The 17,601-nt window shown below is 36.3% G+C and overlaps 1 protein-coding gene across 1 annotated transcript; it reads right to left on the reverse strand.

Annotated features, from left to right (window-relative positions):
* Positions 1–2,497: 2,497 nt before the first annotated feature.
* LOC115926169 (glycine-rich protein DOT1-like) lies at positions 2,498–16,996 on the reverse strand. The gene is made up of 2 exons (XM_030990711.1): positions 16,212–16,996; positions 2,498–3,003 (listed from the first exon to the last, which is right to left on the reverse strand). Exons 1-2 carry the CDS (start codon positions 16,476–16,478, stop codon positions 2,737–2,739), a joined length of 534 nt encoding a protein of 177 aa, XP_030846571.1. The 5' UTR covers positions 16,479–16,996; the 3' UTR covers positions 2,498–2,736.
* Positions 16,997–17,601: the final 605 nt, after the last annotated feature.

Consider the following 17,601-nt stretch of genomic DNA (forward strand, 5'->3'; position numbering starts at 1 on the left):
AGTTCCCTTACTTACGGGGACATATCAGCTGATATCTAGTAAAGAATACATGTGATCTTGCAAACATCCTTCCATATGACATCATACTACCTATACCATTTATCAATCTGTCAATTCCACAAAATATCAACCTTCTTTCAAAATTGTTAAGTGTATCATATCCAGAGTTTCAAGACTGGTGAATGTCTACTTTAAAATTGTTAGTAATCTATTGTTCATAGAATGTGACACCATCTTTTCTAAAAGCATTTGTACACATACAGTGAACTAAATTATTGATAGGCCTTGTTAATGTGATGTTTTTTGTGTTTTTCATAACTCAAGAATGAAAGTTGGACTGGTTGAATCATGGCCTTTGTGGAATACTTTAATATGTAAGCTTTCATATGTCACATTCTTAAGAAACATAAATTGGGACAAATACATTTTTCAAAGCTTAATAACTTACGAAACTTGGTAAGAGTATGAATAACTTATTTGTTAACTATAAATCTACTTCTGAGCTCTTCTCTGCTCAAACTGTAGATGGATTAAATGGGTTTAGAATAGAAGATTCTCAAGAAACATGAATTGGGACAAACACATTTTTCAATACTTAAAAAATTACAAAACTTGGTAAAGGTATGAATGATTTAGTTGTTGACTGTAAATCTAACTCCTCAGCACTTCTCCACTCAAAATGAAGATAGATTAAATGGGTTTAGAATGGAAGACTAAAGAGGGCCAGAAGCAAAGTATCCCTGGAATCCCTGAGTGTCATTTTACAATCCGATAGACTCATCTTCCAATCGCACTCAATGCTTCTATACTGTGTTTCTATACCAGGTATCATTTTACAATCCCATAGACCCTATCCTTCCTGTAGCCCTCAATGCTTCTATACTGTACGCATGGATGAATTCACATCTCATATCTTATTCTTTTGTTATCATCATATTTTTTAAGTTTGTGAAAATTTCCTGCTATTTTTCTTCTTCTTGAGAAAGTGACATATAAAAGTTTACATCTAACAGTATTCAACAAAGGCCCTGATTCAACCAGTCCATCTCTCATTCTTGGTTATGAAAAACAAACAAAAATATCAAATTTACAAACTGTAGCTAAATACATGTACAGTGTCACTCCTACCATACAAAGAATTAATTATCTTTTTCTTTTACTTATAGATGCTTCTTTTCATATCTCTGAAATCCCTGAGTGTCAATTTAAAATTAAATAGACCTCTATTCCTATAACTCTCAATGCTTCTATACTCTATGCATGGATTTTTTAGTATGTACAGTATATGTAAGCTCAGGCCCGAAATTCCTTTAAAAAAATTATTGAATTATCATATTGGTCATAATATTCGGTATTCCCTGCAGACTTTTACTACTAAATTTTCTTTTTTAGTATCCCTCCAGGGAAGAAGGCCGGAGTTATATGTTTGTAGCAGAACATTTGCTAGCTGCAATGCATAAGTCACAATCTATTCTAACTTGCCAATATTGTAATAAAAAGAAGGCCAAATATACAGTACAAGATGTATTGTTTCTACTCCTTCAACACACGATGACCATAATCAAGACTACTCATCAAATTAATACGATTATTTTTTTTTTATATCATAATCAATAATAATATTAATCATCATCAATAGTGATCTGTCAGTTTATGACAGGTTCAGTGACCCATTCAAAATTCTATATCAAATGTCTCTCCAAGTTTCGCTCCAAGTTCCTCGGTCTTGAGCCAACCGTTTCATCGTTTCATACCCAGTTGCTCTGTATTAATATCTTGTGTAAAATATAAATCATAAAATCCTCTTAAATCCTAAAAACTCCTAAACTAATGTGTTAATAAATATTCACATTTGATAGTTATTGCTTTGTTAAATTACAAGTCTCCAAATCCACACAGTCAGACTTGCAAGACTATACTTCAAGGCACTGTCAGGCCGATTAGCGCAAGACTTGTTAAATCTTTATCCCAAATCTTCAAAGTGATTTAGGAGAGAAGGGATTTATGGCTCTGCCACGCACTTCTGCTATCTGCTTTGGATGTTAAAGTACTGCATGGAATCTGTGATTCTTCTTATGTGTATTCCTGCTTGTACCTTCCTACACCTCTTAAACTGCTTTCCTATATTTCTAGAATCCTGTACTATTGTAATGGCTTATCTCTCCATCTACCTCTATCTATCTCTTTCTTTCTGTGCTACTACTTCAAATGGGGACAATAAGAACACATGCCTCTCCCTTCACCAACACAGGTGCGAGCACTATATAACTCTCCCTCTCTCCTATTTCTTTTTCTTTCTCTCTTTCTTCTTCTCTTCTTAAGTTTGTGCACAAAAACCCATTGATGCCTATTATTGAGCAGACCATCATGCAATCAATGCCTCCCTCCCCCTTTCTTTCTCTCTCTCTCTCTCTCTCTCTCTCTCTCTCGTTATCTCCTCTCTCTCTCTCTCTCTCTCTCTCTCTCTCTCTCTCATCTCTTGCTCTCTTTCTCTCTCTCCTTCATCCTCTGTTATTAACCCTCTCTTTCTTTCATTCTTTTTTATTTAAAAAACTACTCCAAATTCAGATCTGTGAGGTTTATGGCAAATGAAAGTTAAAGGAACTGCACTTACTGTAGGAGAAAAATATATTAACTATTCAACCAATGATGATAGTTTTAAATTCTTTTCCAGTCGACTGAAGGTTCACTAGCCTGAAGTTCTGCATGCAAGACCAAAGACCCAAGCTTTGAGGATCAGCCTGACAAATGATTTTGTTTGCAAGACAAATTTTGTAGATCTATAGTGGACAGCAGCCTAATACAGGACTTCAGGAACCAAAGCTTACCATACTGAGAATACATTCTCAATGTAACGTCAAGTTTGTTTTTAACCAAATTAATTAAACATTTATACGTGTACAATGAAAGATCATAATAGCTTACCCCGTGATCGTTTCCGTTATGACTAGCACCGTTTCCATTTGCTTCTTGTTTTTCTCCTTCATCTCCTCCTTCCTCATCCTGTAAAACAAAATAAGAAAAATGAGAGGATTTTTATTAACATTGACATAGTATAATGCAGGATGCCATTTCAATTATGAGATTTTATTGAATGTATTCACAGCAATGATAGCAGATTATGAAGCATTAATATTCTTGATATAACATGAAAAATACAATTTTGCTCAAAAATGCAAAAGAAGAGCACTGAAATATCAAACTATGTACATAACAGCTCTCAAGAGCCCCCCTCCCTAAAAATATATCTCTTTACTCAACCCCCCCCCCCCATTTTCTCTTCTCCTCTCCCTATTCTTCTCTCTGTTTGCCCCCCCCCCCTCCTCCTCCCCCTCTCTCTCTGTCTCTCTGTCTCTCTCTCTGTCTCTCTCTCTATCTCTGCATCCATTCCTCTCTTTCTCTCTCTCCCTATCTTTCTTTTCCCAAGCTTTATATTTTATCACTTTCAAATACATGTACCTAAAGCCTCTACATAATATGCTAGAGATTGAGCCCCACATCATGAGGAAGACCAAAGCTCCCAAAACACTTCAATTGTAAAGCAGTAAACAATTTGTGTACAGGGCTTGTTTTCACGATTTCCTCCCACATTCCTCACCCATTGGGAGTTCATGACCCAATTTACACATAATCAATGAATGGCGTAGCCACTAGGCTTGTTGATGAATAGGGGGGGGGGGGGGGGGGTTGACACTCAAAATCACAGAGACACATATAGTTGGGGTAGGGTAAAAGTCTTGGTGGTAGTGACCCCTAAGTTCTGCGGTTCACGTCTTGACACCTAAAGGCTTGTTCAGATATATATGACGTTGCGAAAACGTTGCGAAAACGCTGCGGTTTTTTATGATGGCGTAAAGTGTAATATGCTCCACATTTCTGAATCGTACGCAGATTTCAGTGGATATGCTGAAGTCCTATGTAGAGCACAATTGCCTTTTAAAAAAAAGATATGGCAGCTTTTTGTGACGGTCTACTGTGCCATATCTAAACAAGCCTTAACTTAGTTTGGTGAATGACTACATTTTTTAACAGATGAACAGAGGGAGGGAGAAGGGCATGTCCCCATTGTGCCCCTGGCTACACCTCAGTCGATGAGTACTCACACCACTGAGGTCATAGACCTCTGAATATTATCACGCAATTTCAGAGAATTTATGGTTTAGAAAATGAGCCTCCGCTGGTATCCCTCTTGCTGAGTCCCTGGCTAGACTGGTCTCATTATGCTGAAATCCACTAAAATGCCCCCTGGTTTGGATTTCAATCATTATTCAAGTAAGGGTGCGAAATACAGGCTAATCTTAACCAGATGGTTAGGGACTGCATGAGGCAAGCAATATTCACATACATGTACCCTTGTATTTTACAACATTTATAATTAAATACATGCAAAATGCATGGGTTGAGGGGGCACCTTAATGCATTAGAATGTTTAAGAAAAAGATATTTTATCATTATTTAAGAATAGTTTCTTGTACCCGATATGCAATGTTATAATTTCTGGCAATCGGACTTGTATATCTTGACTCGCTAACATTGCCTCAGATTTTGAAACAAAATTCTGGATTTAGCTCATGCTGCAATGATAATTATAAACCTTTAGGTCAGTCAGGAATCCCATGACTTTTACAAGCAGATTGCCTGTCTGATTATCAAGATATTTATGATTGGAAATTAAAATTTCATTTTTTTGTTTTCCTAACAATTTTTATATCACTACAGTCTATTGGGCAAAGGTTTCTACTTTCTTGAGGCACTTCTGGATCATTTTGAAGCACAATATTTTTTAGGGCTTCAATATTACACCCTATCACAGACACTGATAACACGTAGGGCCGTACATCTCAGATTTAACACTGTTAAATGATGCCTTTAAGTTGATATCTTGTAAGTCCTTCCGATCATGTCCATGCCAAAGCATAAGCCCATTGCAGCTGTAGGAGAGACTACCGACTTGCCAGAGGGGACACTCCCAGCAGGACAACCAGGACCTACACCAGCAGGAGATCGTCAAGAACTGACCCAGAATCTTAACTGGATCAGACCGGAAAAGATACAATACCCCTAATGTAATTGGGATGAATATTAACCACAATGACTGTTTACATTCAAGATGTTATATTCTTGTATTAAACTTATTATGATGCAAAGTGATCCAAATCACATTTCATCAGAAAAAAACTATACCCCCCCCCTCCCCCCCCCCCCCCAAAAAAAAAGAACAAGCAAAAGCAAAATGATAAACAAAACCCAAATCAATGAAGAATATTGTAGAAATGTATGTCATCATGTTTGGAGCATTTTCAACACAACATAGAAGAAAAATAAAGAGAGGAAGGGTAGATCTCCTATGTACATGTAACAACTCAATTTGGAGCTTTACCTTTTAGGCAAATTTCATTTACTTCAATTATCATACACATATATTTGCTAGTAGAACTTTTAAAACATTTCCACTTGATTGACATTGTAGCCCTGAGTATAGAGACAGTATGATTTACAATTCTTTAAAATTAATGGTGGATTCTGGTGGACTACTGTAGTGGATGTGAATGTAGGATATCCTACTTCAAACTGATTTACCATAGCAAATAAACCTGTCACTTCTTTAATAGTGCAATAATTATATCAAACTCTTTTTAAAGTCCCTGTCACAAACTGTTTTAGACCTTTCCACAGGCACATTGCTTAGCACTCCTTTTCGTTACTATGAGCCAATTACAACTCCAGGCCTACAAATACATAGCTCTACATCCTTCCTATTAGCTTTTGGACTTTGATCAAACATATATATGTCCACAATATCAGAGGTAGAATACTTTACTAAAGTTGTAAAAGTTTAATTCTCCTATTTACCTGGTAAAGTAAACAACATCAACATAAATGCACAACTACACAAGCTATCAACTTCAATAATCTGCTGTATGATTTGTTAGTTTAATGCCAAATAGAAATTGATAAATGGAGCCAATAAAGGGAACAGGTCACTTTACAATTTCGATGTCATTCTTTGAATGATAACATGTACAAATAAGATGATTCGCACAATGTACACAACTAACACTGATAGTGTATGACCTTCGATCGAGAATGCTCAGTAGCTCATATTATTTACATAGAATCTATGGGATGGATGGCAGAAAACAGAGACGTGTGGAAAAATGTTGCAATCAACCTCCGAACTGGGGGAAATTACCTTGATATTTTAGGATAAAGTTCACAAAGATATCATAACTAATTACATAGTTAACTGTCCCTGAGCACAAAATGAATGGCTAGTGGCTCGCTTAGGACAGCAATTATACACCAGCAATTTAGGAGTGAATTACTTTGAAACCTTGTTACAATTATGGACCATTTTACAATTATTGACATTTCCTTAAGCAGACAGTGTACATGAATAATAGAGGATTGTTTGTATTCTCAGGTAGTTTATACTACAATTTGTCATTTGATTTTTAAAGCAATTTGTAATGGCACAATGTAATGTGTATGATATTGAGAAATTGTTGTAAACATCCCCAATTCAGCCTTTTGCTACAAAGCATTGTCAAATAAAACCATTATTGAATTGAATTGAATTGAATTGAAATGAACAATGTACATTGCTACTTTATGACCTTTGATCAAAAGTGCTCAAATGTTCTGCAAACGAATTGTGTATATTGTTCAAAATTTATGATACTTATCCTACAAATTACCAAACCACAATTGAAGTGCACACTTACTGTACACTTATGACCGAGGACTTTATGAATGAATTCTCAAAATTGAAAAATTGTAAATAACGGTCATCTGTCGACCATCCACCCAGTTGAGTCAGTACCTAAATAAAGTTGACCCCCAAAGAAAACAATGGATTGAAAAGCATTTTTAACTTTGGCCGTTGTTGTTACGATTTCCAACTACAATGACAGTGTAGCAGCGTGTCTCATTGACAATGACATGCGAGTCACACTTTTCAAGGGCAGAGCGTGGGTAGTTTTAACCGTCGGTATGTCATTGGTAAAAAAGAGTCAACAATGTGTTTTGATTTGAACGATGACTGTCTGTGAATGGTTTGACAGTTTGATCACGCACAATCACTATATGCCTACATTGTAGATACAGACATCATGTGTCACTATGTGGAAACCGGGCATTGTGAATAATTATTGCTTTAATCAAATACTCTGAAGAGCCTGAAATATTGTCAGGGGTTTGTCTAAATTAGCAACAATTAATGTATGCAATTCCATGAGCACAATCAAAATCACTGACTTTGTACTATTTATGTTATGGGTGTTTCTTTTACAGACCCTTAATTGATGGTACAGTGCTCAATCCAAGTTAGCAAGAATCATATTTATACATTCAGCATTAAAGAAGGAAAAACTAATTTTGTTGGTAACTTGTGAAATGAAGAGCCTGCCACCAATGATACTGTCACATATATCCCAAGGAATCGTGCTCAAGGCGCACCTAAGAAGTACTTATATCATCTGGCTTTAGCCTACATAGCTGCCGTAATGTACTGTAACTGTAAGCAGTCAAGGAATTATTTTCTACCAGGTACCCATTTGTTATACACCAGGGTGGAGAGTGGCAAATGTACATTAATGCCTTGCAGCAGAACTTGAACTGTGTACAATGTGATCCACAGTTGATGACATCTCAACATTGTATGTAAGGCCTTTGAGGCCTTTGACATGACACATGGCATCCATATTTATGCACAATGCTTTTAATGGATGATTTAGGCCTATTACCCTTCTTCATCTTCTTCTGGTAATCTTTAAAGGGATCGTTTAACAATGTTAAATCTGAGATACACGGCCCTAAGTGTTATCAGTGTCTGCGATATGGTGTAATATTGAAGCCCTAAAAAAGTTGCGCTTCAAAATGATCAAGAAGTGCCTCAAAAAAGTAAAAATCTTTGAGTGACCAGTTTTACCATACTCGTTTTCCCCAATAGACTGTAGTGTTATGAAAACCGTCAGGCGAACGGTTTTCAAAATTTGTAATTCCAATCATAAATATCTTGATAATCAGACAGGCGATCGGCTTGTAAAAGTCATGGGGCTCCTGACTGACCTACATGTAAAGGTTTATAATTATCATTGCATTATGAGCTAAATCCAGAATTTTGTTTCAGAATCTGAGACAAAGTTACCGGATCCCTTTAAAATGCTATGTAGCCTATCAGAAAGAAGAACTACCGGTAATGATTACAGGCGGTGTGAGGAAGAAAAATGTATTTTACTTGAGGGATAGGCATTAGATGCCTCAGGAGTAGTCCCTGGAAGTTCTCTGGATTATCAGCGTGCACTACATTCAGACATTAAAAACAGAGTTCATTGTTCTTCTCCATGTAAATCTGATAACAAAACAGGTTCATTAATTAGGGACAGGGTTTTTATCACTCATTAATTATCCACTTTACAAAGATAGTTGATACGAAGTGCATTCAACAGAATGAACCGAAACCTGATCTTGTATTCATGAGCCTTATAACCTTACTATACTTTAACCCACTGCTTACTGGAACCGGGTGGATCCTGTATTAAGCCTATGGAAATGAGATAATTCAGCAGTCAACAGGTTATTGACTCGATCTTACTCAGAGGTGTAAAGCTTACAATCACACATGAGTTTTAATGGATCATAAAACCTGAAACTGCATGTAGCTGGATACAGTTGACTTATTTTTGTTGACAAAAGGACCGTTCATTAACTTGAGACGTCCATTACTTTATCAGAAACGGTCATAAAAGTTAGACATTTTGACAACCAAGAGATACAGGTGTAGCTAACTAGCTATATACCTGCCAGTACTAATACATGTACATGCAAGTCATTGACATTCAGGGCTTTTAGAATGTTAGAATTATGACCATAGTAACCATCAATTATACATGTATGCTAATACTTCAATGCCAACACCCGATCCGGCGTCCTCCACTGGACCAGGCTTGTGTAGTGACTCAAGAAGAACAAGATGCTAATACTTCATTAAGGTTTCTAAAGGCAACTTGAAATTACTCATGGCCTTGAACAAAACCAACAAAATGCAAAGCTCATTTAAAATCTTTTATTGCTCAGTTATTGAATGAAAATATAAACTACCTCAACTTGTATATCTAATGTTTTGAACACAGAACAGCTTGACAATCTCCTTAACATTTTTAACTGGTTAGTGAATTGTGAAGTCACATTGATTACTGGTATAGATAAAATTAAAATGGAAACAAAATTGACGAAGCACTATTGAAAACTTGATTTCTTCTTGAAATATTATTTGTGAAACATATATTAGGTGGTAGTGTAGTGTAAAGGTTAAGAAAAGTTCTGTAAGAGATTTGGCTAAAGTTTGATTCTTGTGTGTACAACCATGGACAACCGACTCAACAAAAGAGCGATACTTAAATGGCTTCAACTTATCTACTTCATCTATTGCAACAATAAAAGTAGCAAACCTACCCAAGAAACTGCTTTTATGTTAAGTGTTTTGATTTAGAACCTTTCAATTTAGCCCTACGTGAGCAGCAACACGAGGGGATATATACAATAGATTTCCCAACTGACTGACTTTTATATGGTTACTTTTAAAGGGGGATCTACATGGAGAATTGTAAATGATATGTCTCAATAACATAGTGTGAAGAGTTATGTGGATATATGGGTACATATCTTGTTCTGGTTGCCTTCGGTGAAGTCAATTTGTGTACTGACTGGTATAAGAATTTAACATCTTTTCTGACATTTTCCTAAATGGCTGATCATGTATCAATTAAATGATGTGACTGTTTAGGTCAGCAATCTATAACAGCCAAACTACAAATCAATTCTTGAGGAAAAAAATTATGTTAACCTACCAGTAAAACCAATAAGAAAGGTCTTGGCTTCACATAAACCTAGATGCATCAATTACTAAAATCTAATTTTCTTAATATTTATTATGCCACAGCCAAATACTTGTTTCAACAAGCAAACTAATTTCCATAATATAAATCTCTGATACAATTGATTAATTCTAAAGTTATCTAACACCTTTAACATTATGTGTGTAATACATTTTTCATTTTAAACATTGTATTTCCACTTGGTTCCACCTTTAATATGAACCCACCTCATTAAAAACTGGTGCAATTTCGACAAACCTTCAAAGAGATTTTGACAATTTGAGCCACAATAGGACATGGCCTTAGATAGTGCTTCTAACAGATTTGAGCATTATCCCCCCTCTCTCTCTCTCTCTCTCTCTCTCTCTTTAAATCACAGGGAAAATAAAACATGTACAGTTGTAATTCATCTAACTGTATCTAACGGTGGGGAAAATACACAAAGGTTGAATAATTGCCTTGATTCTTAGTTACAGAGTATGTCAGAAAAACAGATACCATTTTCTACAAATTATAACAATGATTTCAAGGGAATACTCATTTCCTCTATACTCTACTATGTAATGTCACCATACAAAGACAGCAGAATCAATGTCCAGCATTTCAAAAGTATTGTGTTGTGACACTTAAAACGCTGAATTTAACACTACATAGGTTGCGTCTTGCATGTTAAAAGTGATTTACATACATGTAGACCATATACTTTTAGGAAAAAGATTGTTGATTGCAAACTTTACCTTTTACAGTGGCATACTATTTACAAGGGGACTGTCAATTACCGGTACATGATTTGACATAATATTTGTTACTGGCAGCTGCTGATTGTATTATTCTAAATAACCCACTGCCATTTAAAAACAATGCATGAATGCTCTTGGAATAGAAAATTAGGAAAAGATTTCTTTCTCTTTTGTAATTTTTCTTTTAATTCTGATCATATACTCACTAATACCACTTTAATATTTGCAATATTTGACTCCCAGGTACCTTGTAAACACACAAGATTTAGTGGCTGGGATATGCTGCTATAAATCTCTGAGAAAATGACAAATGTCCTGCAGTGCTTCCAAACTGAAGTGGTATTTTGCATCAGTACATTATTATACACATTCCCTCCCTATATTTGGAAGATTGTAAGTTGAGTCTCTTCTCTATCCTTCTCTTGCTATCTTCCCTTTCTACCCCTCCCCCCTTCAACCCATCTTCACTATCTTGGTATATTCTTTTCAATAATTCCTCCCTTCCTATCTTTATTTCACTTACCAGTACATCCCTTTCTCTCACTTCCTCTATCTCTTGTACATTATGTTTTCCTTAAATTTCTCTCCCTTTTCTGATGTATTGTATCTCTTTGTCTCCCTTGCTCAGTGCTCACACACTCTTTCTTTCTCTCTCTCTCTCTCTCTCTCTCTCTCTCTCTCATTCCCCCTCTCTCTCCTCCAGAGTCTCTCTTCCTCTCTCTCTCTCTCTCTCTTCTTTTTTGTTCTATTACTAAACCATATATATAAAATATACAGGCCACTCTTCTTTATTCCATTACTTACAAATGTCTCACATAACATTTGAAATGTCTCACATCTCTCAAACATATTTGCTTGAAAGCTTGAAGCTTCACTTCTGTAAGTTCTGTGCATCCTTCATTAAAAGGGCTTAGGTTACAATTTTACCAATCAATTGATGTAAATTTGATCTATAGATGTCAATCATCAAATGTGCTTGAATATACACAATGGGATGTTTGCATGAAACAAAAACAATGCCTCAATTCTAACATTTATCAGTGAATGCATGTGGGCCTGACCTTGAATACAATGCATGCTACCTGGCTAGACAGGCATAGAACTTCATAAGAAAATATGTCAAAATTTATATAATATGACGTTATACTGAATGAAAATGTATTGTGACTGCACTGCTATGCTTCGATAGCTTCCAGATTTATAATACAAGCCATGGACGTTTTTGGAGCGCTCAAACAAAATGTCTCTAATTATAGCAACGACAATAACTCACTTCTATACTGCAGACATGCAACGGTAAAGGTTTTGTAATGGATGGGGCATAAATATGTTTATCCTCCTTGACAACAGTTTATCCAACAAAGCATTTTCTTTTGGGAAAATCAATATTCAATTGATGGTCCTTATCATCTTCACCAAAACTTAATCAAACATACAGGAGTACACTTTGGAAAGATAGGGACTACGTTTGACAATCCTTTATTTCATGTTTAATCAAATTAATGTTTGAGACTTCAGTCACTTCATAATAGATCTACATTAAGCTCTACATTGTACATAAGGAGCACTTGCTTTAAATGATTCATACAGTCAACAACTACATGTAAACATGATGAAGACTTCATACTTCCAAATATATGACCTACGGGTTTATAAGTCACAATACAGGTCTTTTTATTTTGATGCTACCTACATTTAACAACTGAACTATTTATACTCCTTGTAAATGTCATATTTTTTGTGTTTTCATATTAACACAAGGATGAAAGGTGGACTAGTTCAATTAGGGACTATGTTGAAAATTTTAATATGTAAGTTTAATGTGCCACATTCTTAAGAAACATCAATTGGTACAATTCAGTTTTTCATATACTTAGCATGCTTATGAAATTAAAAAACTTGGTAAGGGTGTGAATAATGCAGTTGTTAACTGTACATTATATTTCATAATTATCAGGTGGCAACTTCAGTGAAAATGTCTGACAAATTATTTCCCTAAATATGTCATTATCCACTTAATGAAAGCACCCTTTGCGGTTTATGACTCTAATTATTATTTCCTTGTTGTCTTCTCCAACATTCAATAGCAGGTATGCTCACGGTATGTTTGCGGAGAGGTCTCAGTGGGTGATTTCATACCAAAAACACAGTCACACATGACTCACTTACTCGTAATAAACAGCATGTTGAGCATGAAAATGAAACCAGCTTGATTTCTTTGAAATGATGGAGTAAAATATGTGCTTGCAATTTCTAATGTGCTTTGTAATTTCTATAATATGTGCTTTGCAATTAAAGTCCCACTATATTCATTTGCTTTCAATGTTCTTACCCTGCCCACTCAGTATCTTGTACTCCTAAACTCATAAATTTGTAAAAAAATAAGGAAAATTACTTTGTTTTCTCTCTTTCATCCCACTCCCTCTCTCTCTCTCTCTCCCTCTCTCTCTCTCTCTCTCATCCTCCCTCCTTCCCTCCCTCCCTCTCTCTTTCTCTCTCTCTCTCTCTCTCTCTCTCTCTCTCCCTTCCTCCTTCCAGCACCACCCCTTCCACCTCTCTCCACTATAACCACAAGAATACATTTTAGTTTATGCAACATTAAATTTTGTCAGATATTTAAATGGCCCCGTGCATTGTGATTTACCTTGATTATAACCCTAAACAAATCGTCTCAATTGTCATTACTTGCAACAGTAATCAGTTCCTGTCTGGTGCTGGTCTTAGTCCACAATGGGTGAGGATTTTTCACAAAATTCTCATTCACAACACAAGTCACAAATGAGTTATTAAATACAAAACATTTTGACCATGTTTTTATTCCCTAATCACTTATACTAGAGTCCTTCTTAACCCTTATCCTTAAGACTCATTGTGTTAAGCTTTCAATAACTCTAATCTATTCTTAGTTCAGCCTCGTAATTTTGCAAATCTCTAAATCCTTAGAATAGGTCCCCTTAATAGCCAATATAATCGTATAAAATGATTTAAAATAGGCTGTTAGGGCTAATTCCCATAATACCCCAAATATTCCAGGATATCACACAAATTGGTAGTCATTGTGCAATGTAACTATTGCACCAATTAAGGATGCTTTTCAATCATAGAAACATATGTCGAAGGCTGTCTCTCTCAATGTGATTTAATTCAAAATTGATTATTAAATTGATTATTTTGAACAGTTTGAAATGATCTATATAATCTGAAAGACATGCTTGCCCTTTCTTAATAATCCTTCATCACTAGGCACTAGCATTACTCATCATTTCCCTATATATTCTTGTAAATTAAATGCATAATCCGAATTTAAGTATAACCTTCCCTTCATTTTCCCCTAACATACTGATTGTTAAAGATAAAGACCAGTTCTGGTCATGTGATTGCATTGTGAAAAAACGTTGTGGAATCGCTCAGAAAAGGTTAATCATCTAACATAAGTATTGGTGTGTACTACAAGGTTCTGGAATCATCAAAATGATAAGAAATTTGGCCCAGTCTTGGTAAAGTTACAAGCACTGTACACAGAAAGATGTATATGGGACTACACGACACGTGCGCGATATCTATCCGGTCCAAATAGGTATTATAATTTACCAAATATATCAATTAGTAGGCGGTTTCTACTGCAAAATTTGTATCATCACGTATTAGTCAAAACATCATCTTTCACATGAGTGGTAATAAGAGTTTCCATTTCATTTTTTGAGAGGGGGGCGTTTCCAAAACTGGTCTTTACCTTTAAGAGTTTCATTCTCTCCATGTGTTATAAGAAATATCTCAACATCTATTTTATAAGTTTTAGGAGGTTGATGTCCTGAGTTATCTAATAATCTTCTAAAGGTCTTTTCATGCTAAGAAACTGGAGATTCGGTATTAAACCATCACAGTCCGTTGCTGATTCGTTGAAAAATTATTCATGCATTATAACCCCCTTTAAATTCCCTTTTCACCCAAGTCTATCCCAAAATCCAAATCCAAAATCCCTCCGTCTTCTGTCTCTTTCCTGATTATTTTATCAACTTCTTAGTGACTACTTAAGAAGATGACTCATCTTTCTCTAAAGTAAAGAAAAGTTTTGTTCAATTTCCTCCCAGCATAACAAATTTGTCATCTTTCATCATTTTAACAAGTTACCTCCATCTCATTTTGTAATCTTCAAATTCACCTCCTGCTTCTTGACTTCTTAAAACAGATAGGAAAAAAAATGCTGATTTTGTTTTGTTCTACTTTTCTCTAGTTCAGCATACATCAGTTCAACTTTCTTTTAATTCTTAAATAACTTTTCTGCTTCTTGATTACTTTTTTGTTAATAAAGAGGGGAAACAAGATGAATGATCACCTCAAACCTTTGCTTCGTTCCCCAAGCTAAGCTTTCTGACACAGTGCAAATAAATGTCACCTTGACCCGTTAAATACCAGTCTAAAGGAAACATCAGCCCCTGTAGAAGCACAGTTTATCCATCTGACGCTCAGGGGATGGCTAAAGAATACAGCAATGAAATGTCATCTACTTCAGATCACGTTCTCTGAGCGTTCTGCAAGCGTCCCCCAATCAGGGTCAAGATAGCAAAGACGTTTTTTTAGCTATGTGTGTACACATCTTGAGCGCATGCAATAGGCCAGGGAGGTGACAGGATGGCCAAGTAAACCGAGGGTATCAAGAATTATTCTTCCTCATGAATTATTTCAATGATGCATGGCTATTAGCATCATCCATTGTGATCTTGTTATCAAATTTTATATATGAATTCAAAGGTGGATTCAATGGACAGGGGGGGGGGGGGGTGAAGTGACAAGTGAAAACAACTTGGAGCAACTTTATATCATTAACAATTAGCAATAGTTCATAACAACTCTTATCCCCCCCCCCCCCTCCTTGAAATATTGTCATTTGATTCCAGGAATGGGTGTACATGTATGGACAACATCTCATATTTCTACACAGGAAATATTTGTTTATAAGTTCTCAGCAACATGAATTTATAAAAATGCCAACATCTTCACACATACATACCCTTGCGTCAAAGTCATGAACAAACTTTGGTACATGTACACGTAGCCTTCTAATATTGTCAAGTAAGTCACATGCATGAACCACAAACGAGTCCCAGTACCTTTTTCTTTTCTTGTTGCTAAGATTGCTATTTCAATGATGTTCTTGCAGATCTTGTTTTCCTCTCAAAGATTCCCATCCATATTTAGTACCCATTATGGCCTCTGACACTATAGAAATACATATGTGACTGTAATCCTAAAATATACTGCACCATTTTCAAAAGAAAAGAAAACAGTGTATTTAGGATTTGAAGGAGCTTAAATCACTGCACCTGTGTTTCTATATATAACCCCTCAACTTTAATAAATCTTATTCTTGGGGAACACAACAAATCATAAATCACTCCAATGTTTCCCATATAGGATTGCAATATCACAGGGCTTTGATTACAACCATTCCCGACTTTCAAGTTTTGATGATGTAAAACTAAAAGATCGGATGGATGCATCAATACCTTATGAGAGATCCTTAGTCTCGTATCACTTCAATCAGACCTTTCTTAATTGCTTCACACAATACTTCAGCGTAGTGTATACTTACATCTAAAACCACGATACCCGTTCCTCTACGTTTTTCTCTCTTCTTGCCGAACCTTCCTCCCTTTCCACCCTTCGCTCCTCCTCCTCCTGCTCCTCCTGCTTTCTTTTCTCTCTTCTTTCTCTCCGGCCTTCCTCCGCTCGCTCCTCCAGCAGCCCCCTCCTCGCCTCCTTCACCCGACCCCGATGCAGCGGCGCGTTCCCTTCTCCTTGCCGCTATTCGACTAGCGGCATTCGGCTCCATATCATCTGCCTCGCCGTTGTTTGCCATGGTTTTAATCCCTCAAAACAAAATACTGTGCTATTCCAAAAAGTTCCAAAGGGACGAAATCAGGTCGAGCAGACGAAGAAATTCGGGAAATTCCGCTGCCTTTTCCCCCGAAATCCGTTTATTCCTACTTCAGGCCTTTTACGGCCAAATTCCTAACTGGGCGATCCCGTGCGTACAACTTTCCGCACTCGCTGCTCGAATAACTCCACTACCAAGCGAGCGGGGCCACGAAACGGGATCTTTTGCAGACGACAGATTTTATGTTCAACGGAGCCGTCCAAAGTCCGCCGCGCTTTTAGAGAGCGCTTTTCTATGCAAAAGTCTATCCGTTGTGTACCCACTTCGCATTCACAAAAGAAGACATTAAAAAGACGTGAATACTCTTTTACGGATTCTCTTTTCTTCCCTCTTTCTTCATGGAGACTAGAAAAAAAGCCTCTATTCACAGCTTGCTACAAAAACACCCCATTATTGAGGTATTCGTTAACCCCACAACAACCAAGCCTCATGAATATAACCCAGGCTTATTAAACCAGGGGCTTTATACTAAACGTAAACATTAACACAGCAGGATTAACCTTCCGAAAGTAAACTTTGCCAAGTACACCCAAGTAACTGTCCTTCAGCTATTGTTCGCCGAAAATAAACTAAAGAAAATGCTATGTGATCGTGCAGCCTACTTTACATGACGGTTGTATTTTGAAAGTTTTTCACTTGTTCTCAGAACTTCGTTTATAGTGGTGGTAAAACGTGTCGGTTGCAATCTGGTGGTGGCGCCATTTTAGAACTTGCCGGATTCACAATAGAATGTTTCTCCGTTGAGAATGAGTTGAACTTCGAAGACAAAGAGCGAAGATAAATATTGACACCAGTATAGTTTTTGTCAGTGGATGTTAACTTCCAGAAGGTTTCATTGATGGTTGTAACAGTAACTTATTCCAATCTGGAGGCGGTGCCATTACTAAAATCACTAAATGAATCATCATCAATCATGGTTCCTCATTTTACCACCGAGCATAATACTGCTAGCACAAATATTATCTAGTTACTTTTCTATCTATAGTGTTATCTGATTTAATATTAGACATAGAAGATTCGATCCTTACTAGTACTTGCACAAACT

This window comes from Strongylocentrotus purpuratus, unplaced genomic scaffold, assembly GCF_000002235.5.
Source record: "Strongylocentrotus purpuratus isolate Spur 01 unplaced genomic scaffold, Spur_5.0 spur5_contig_844, whole genome shotgun sequence".
Classification (NCBI taxonomy): Eukaryota; Metazoa; Echinodermata; class Echinoidea; order Camarodonta; family Strongylocentrotidae; genus Strongylocentrotus; species Strongylocentrotus purpuratus.

Bases quoted from the DNA above. Each gene is read 5' to 3' on its own strand.
- LOC115926169 (XM_030990711.1), bottom strand. From the start codon at position 16,478: ATGGCAAACAACGGCGAGGCAGATGATATGGAGCCGAATGCCGCTAGT. The intron at 3,004-16,211 runs GTAAGTATACAC...TTTGTTTTACAG, and splicing joins CGGGTATCGTGGTTTTAGAT to GATGAGGAAGGAGGAGATGA.